Genomic DNA, 6188 nt, shown 5'->3' with positions numbered 1-6188 from the left:
CACAGAGCCCCAAATTCACGCAGCAGCAAAACGTTTGGCCAGGTCACTGCAACTCTGAACCTCAATCTCCAAACTTCAATTCCTGATTTAAATGAGGCTCAGGACCCTGAACCCCTCCCTGATCCCAATTCCTTTCCTCTGCTGTAGTGAAAAGGGTCTTGGGACTTTCTAAATTGAGCACTGTCCACTGTGGACTGCAAACCGCCCCAGCTCCAGGCCTTTGCCTTTGGAAACCCACTGTCCTTCAGGCCCTGCTAAAAATGCCCTCCTCAGGAAGCCCCTTGCACCTTCCTCTGCTGGCCAGCTCCCTGTCTGGCCTGGGCTTCACTCACCACCGCCATCTGCCCCTGGGTTGCCCCAGGACCTCTGCTGCCCCTAACTGCCCCCCTCACCTGGTTGAAGCATTTCAGTGTGTCCTGGAAGTCCAGCTGCAGCAGGTTACCCAGCCCGGGCAGGGGCGTGGGGCCTGGTGGGTAGCGTGCAGCCCAGCGTGAGCGCCGGTGCATCAGGTCGAGCAGGAGCAGGAAGACGGCCCCGGCCAGAGCCAGGGTCATCAGTGTGTCCCCGGTCAGCAGCCCCATGGCTCCTGGCTGCCTGGTGGGCTTTTCTGGGCACGCCTGGCACGTAGGATCTGGCAAGGCACTCTTAGCACACAGTGCAGCCCAGCCCGGCTGTTCCCTTACAAAGGCGCTGAGGCCTCCCCTGTCCTCAGCCAATCTGCTGCTGTCTGGGATTCTGCCAGAGGGTGCAGGGCCAGGGCCGGTCACATGCACAGGGTAGGTGTGGCCACAGAAGCCTTTGCCTTTCCTGTCCTTCGTGCTGACCAGGGCAGGGTAGTGGAGATCTGGGAAGAAAGCTCCATCCAAACAACCAGGCTGCTCACTAGCGTTGTGCTGGGAGAGGGGCAGTGCTGTGCAGGGCAGATGAACAGTGGGTGTCGCCCAAAAGACCACCTGACCAAGATGAGCAGGGAGGTCAGAGCCGGCATGACATGCCATCAGTGCCCTGAGGACACAAGGACACTGCCCCGGGCGGAATGGGCTTTCAAGGAAGACTTTGTAGACCAGGCTGGCAGAAGCTGAGAGAATGACTGACACTGCAGGCCCAGGCAACCCGGTGGTGGGTCCCAGGCACACGGGAATGCCTTGTGCAGGTGGAGCCCGGGCTTTGCAAATCTGGCTGGGGACCAGATGTGGGCACCTGGGTCCCTGGGCCTCCAGGAGGCAGGGAGACAGCGTGGAGGCCACTCACCTGACCAGAGGGCAAGACCCCCATGCACTCTGGGGACTTCTCATTTGTGGCCCCCCGTTGGCCTCAGCTGGATGCTCCTGTCCGGGTTGCAGAACGCTCTACCCAGGGCCCTGGCAGGATGCAGGTGTTGGTAGCAGGGCTGGCAGGATGGGCCAGGTGTTCATCCTGTGTGACCCTGAAAAGGGGCCTTTGCTCTGTGGTGTGTCAGGGTCTCCGCAGGCAGTCATCCCAGTGTGGGTGAAGGGTGGGACCCTCCAGATCCCAGGCCTGCAGTGTGGGTCAGGGCGGCCGTGAGGGATACCTGCATAAAGAGGCCTGGGCCTTTCCCATCCGCTCTGTAACCATGGTGCCCACGCTCTGGGCTCCAAGAACCAGGCACTGCTGGTCAGAATCCATATGCTTCACTCGTTAACCTCCTGTAGCCCTCCACGGCAGGCTTAATGTTCCCAGGCAAGGGACACTGAGTCTTAGGGTCACGTAGGGAGGCTGAGTCTTCATGCAGTGGCAGGCTCTGAGCTACCACTCTGTACTCTGGACATCATGTTCTCTGAAGGCCAGCACAGAGGTTTCTGGAATTATTATTTTAGAAAAACATAGGCACATACCTTTTCCTGGGTAAGAGGGAGACATCAGACATGAGTGACAATCTGTTATCTGGGCCCAGGGCTCCTGAGGACTGTCATGTCGTCCTGGCACTGAGGGCTGGCCTGGCTCAGCAGAGAATCCCTGAGTCACATTTTCCTCTGAGCTCCTAGGGAGTTTCTGTACTCTCCTCTGACACGTCCATTGTGATGCCATTCCAGTCTGTATTACTATGTAGCCCATTTAAAATTTTTTCCTACCTTAATCCGTTAAAGAAAAATGTAACTGTGTGTGTGTGTGCTGTCTGCATGTGTGCAAGGTCTCAGACTTGCTCTGTTCAGTTGGGCTGCCTTAACACTGGGTCAAAGTGCTGGCTTTTTTTTTTTTTTCTCCTAGGTTTTTGCTATAAGGTCCATGCCAGAGAAAGACAGAGTGACAGAAAGTGAAAGTGAAAAATCATGCCACAATATCCCTTCTCCTTTTTCCTCTAGGGATTTCGAGCACACACGCACGTCTACACTACGTGATTTTCAAGTCACCAGGTCTGAGGCTCAAACCATGGTCACCCATGTGGAAATCCAGGACCTTACGCACCATACCACCTGCTGTGTGCGTGTGTATGTTAGGTGTAGGGTCTGATTATGTCCCCAAATTGGTCTTGAACTCATGATGCTCCTGTGCTGGCTCCGGACGCAGTGTCCGCTCTGTGCAGACGCGCCCGAGTTCTCTGTGCGTTTTGGAGGTCGCCCTTAACCCTTGGAGCTCTCATCGCGGGGTATCGGCCCATGCGGGCTCTGGTAGCCACTCACCTCCCTCCTTCTCTCCCTCTTGGCCCCGCAGCACTTAGGGGAGACCGCGAGGCCAGTGTGGGGGCGGAGGGCCCCCCAGCCACTCATGGCTGCCACCTCTCCTGGTCTCTCTGCAGAGACGCAAAGCCAAGAGAGGGAAGAAGCCGGCCGCTGAGGTAAGCGAGACCCTCCCGGGATGGCTCAGGGTGGGCTTCCTCGTCAGATCCCCACTGGACCCAGGAGCCCGCAGCTCACAGCGAGGTGTCTGGAGGACGGGGGCAGGTACCCTGCAGGAAACCCAGGAACTCACCACTCTCTGCTGAGGAGGGAAAGACTTCCCAGGGAAAACAAAGGGCTGTGTCGCGGTGGGCGTGGGGGTGAGAGCAGAGGTGGGGTGGTGCCCTCTGACCTTCCCTGTAGGCCCTGACCCTGAGGGCACAGGGAGGAATGAGGGGTGCTGCCCCCAAGGCGGAGCCAGGCACCTGGTCTCAGGAGGAAGGGCAGGTGAGGTCCCTGGAGCGAGCAGCCAGCCCTGTCCTGCAGAGGAGGTGGGACCCAGGCTGGGAGGTCAGGCCTGCCGGGGTCTTTCTGAGAAGCCTCAGACCCCTGTGGGCAGGCCGGGGCGGACTGGGACTTGGTCTGTGGGAGGGGCTGGCTCTAGACCAAGGTCCCCAAGCCGGGCAGCCCTCCCAGGGGAGCGTGGAGCTGGTGTGGAGCAGGAGACAGCAGGCACGGGCTGAGCAGGGAGTGGGTCTGAGCCCTGGCCTCCCCTGTGTTCTTGGGGAGCAGGGCCGCAGTTTCTCCACCTGCATGGCGTGAGTGTTGAATGAACGTGTGACTCCACGGCCTCAGCTACGGGGTCTGAGTGATCCCTCACCTGCAGTTCTGTGATGACCCCATACGGCTTAGGGCTGCGCCAGGCCCTGGGAGATTCCATCCCTCCTTGCATGTCCAGTCCTACTGAGGGTTTGTATCTTTCAACTGGTGCTAGGAGACACCTAAGTTCCTGTGGGGGACACAGCCAGGTGGACATCTAGTCACCTCCTTGAAGGGGCAACCATCCCATGTTTGGCTAATATCACCATCGTGAGAGGAAGGTGGGGACAGGCCCCTCTGTCCTAAAAAATTAAGTCCTTTGTTTCTTAAAAGGTCATAAAAAAGTTCTAAAAAAAACTTCTACAAATTCTTTACCATCTCATACTACAGCCTAAAGACTACATTCTTTGTCAACAACAATTTAATAGGCATTCCCACTAAATTCTTGGCAAGACTTTATAAGGTTCTTGTCCTAACCAATTTCCTTGGCCATTAAAACAAGTTTGCTGGAGCCCCGGTCTGCCTTCTCCTAGTTCACCTCCATCTGGCTGACAGCCCTGTCCTCCCTTATACTCTCTCAGGCTCATCTCAGCTCAAACCCTAAACAATGCTCACAAATCACATTCTTATGTTCCCCACTAGGGCCTTGTCCACAATATAAAAACAGTCACTATAAACAAAATACACTGAGCTCTAAGGAGCGCTCGGGACTTCCATAGTACATGCTAGCCTTTAAAATTAAACATTGATGGGGCCCAAGACCCCAACGACTCCCCTTAGACATCTAACAATCTCACTAAACAAACGTCAAATAACCCTTAAAATAACTAAAATTAATTTCTGTCTAAATTAAAAGTTAAAATCAGGGCCAGCAGGTGGCGGAGTGGTTAAGGGCGCTAGACTCTCACATGGCCAACCAGGGTTCATGTCCTGGACCTGTCAACTTGCTTTCTTTCTTTCCCTCTCTCTCTCTCACTCTGTCCCTCTCTGGTCAAATTAAAATAAATAAATTAATTTTAAAAAGTTAAAATTATTTCTAAAAATAAAAATTTAAAATAATAATAATAAACAAGTTAACTGACCATGTAACAAAAACATTATAAAACCTAACCAAAAAAACAAAAATCTATACCAACAACTAAAAATTCTTATAGCTACCCCAAACTCTGTCCTCCTGTTCTCACCCTCCTACACTCAGGAGAAGAAAAGATTAGCCCACAAACAATACCCCACTGAAAAAACAAAAATTAGTTGCTGTTAGCAAATAACAAGCCAATAGTCCCTGCAGCCCTTGGGCAAATCATCATAAATCAAATACACCACATTACCCATCTTAAAAACAAAACAAACAAACAAACAAAAACAAAAAAACCACACGAGACCAGCAGTTGGGGTAATGGCTATGTTGCTAGACTCCCGTGTAGTTGACCGTGGTTCGAGTCCTGGACCTGGTGGCTTAAACTCGTGCCGGGCACATGTGTGTGTGTGCCTAGGATCCTGAGAGGAGACTGGAGAAGGGATTACAGCATGGTCAACCCCCCTGGGGGGCGATTTCTCGCTTTCTCTCTCTCTCTCTCTGTCTTTCTGGCAAGTGCATGCACCCTACAGGGAAAAAAAAAAAAACTCTAAAAAAAAGAAAAAACTTAGTTACTAAGCTGATTTTTTTTAAAAAAAACCTTTGTGCTTAATTTAAATAACTTTATATACTCCAATGCCCCCCCCCTAAATTTACTGCTTACAAATTTATGTTTAAAAACCTCTACCTCTCATCCTAAAATTAAAAAAATAAAAGCCGAAACCCATAACTATACTTCACTCAAACTTTTACAAGCCCTTAACTCAACCTAAAAAGCCATTCACCATCGTGTTTAAGAAGGTCTGCCTGTTACCACCTCAAACCCTGTCCATTCATTCTAACCAAAAGATTCAGTGTCAGTCAAAAAATCTACAAACCAGGGACTGACTCCAACTGCAAAAAAACCCTACAGTATCATCCTCATCACTCCAACTGTCAAGGGCAACAACATTCCAACCTAGCTACACCACTCTCAAATAAAAACAACAACAACAAAATCAAATAAAAACAAACAAACAAAAAAGATCCAAAATTCCCCAAGTCTTCTCAAACCAAAACTGTCCCATATTTCCTAATTATCCTTCTTGTTACCCAATTTATAAAAAGACAAAAGAGGGGACTGGCAGGTGGCATGTTGATTAAAGGTACTGAACTCCCACATGGCTGACCGTGGTTGAAGTCCTGGACCTGGTGGCTTGCTTTCTCACTTTCCCTCTCTCTCTGTGTCTCTTTGATCAAAATGGAAAATAACAATAATAATAAATAAAGTTACATTTAAAAATTCTCTTAAAAAAGACAAAAGAAATTAATCATAAAAAATCTAAAACAAAATTTTAAAACCTAAATAACACAAACCCATTCCCCAAATCCATTTCTCTCCAAATAAACCTCTGTAGTTTACTTAAAACAACCCCACCTTTCCAACAATAAAAAAACAAAAGTTAGGCCTATTTAAACAATAGTTTAAAAATAAACTTACATTATGGGGGCCAGCAGGTGGTGTTGTGGTTAAGGTGCTGGACACTCCCACATGGTCGACCACGGTTCGAGTCCCGGACCTGGCGGCTTCCTTGCTCCCTTTTCTCTCTCTCTCTCTCTGATCAAATTAAAATAAATGAATGAATAAATAAAATTAAATAAATAATAATTTTAAAAAATTATAAAAAAACTTACAT

The 6188-nt window shown here is 50.2% G+C and overlaps 1 protein-coding gene across 1 annotated transcript in view; it reads right to left on the bottom strand.

Moving 5' to 3' along the window:
- Positions 1-2252, bottom strand: part of LOC102490883 (cytochrome P450 2D14) — a 9572-nt gene extending 7320 nt beyond the window's left edge. The window contains 1 exon segment of the mRNA XM_014588679.2: positions 393-2252. Coding sequence (XP_014444165.2) covers positions 393-998 — 606 coding nt within the window. The 5' untranslated portion in view covers positions 999-2252.
- Positions 2253-6188: the final 3936 nt, after the last annotated feature.

The sequence above is a fragment of the Tupaia chinensis genome, unplaced genomic scaffold (assembly GCF_000334495.1).
Source record: "Tupaia chinensis unplaced genomic scaffold, TupChi_1.0 Scaffold000294_5, whole genome shotgun sequence".
Classification (NCBI taxonomy): Eukaryota; Metazoa; Chordata; class Mammalia; order Scandentia; family Tupaiidae; genus Tupaia; species Tupaia belangeri.
The sequence above is the reverse complement of the archived record's forward strand: the minus strand, read 5'-3'. Positions and strand labels throughout refer to the sequence as shown.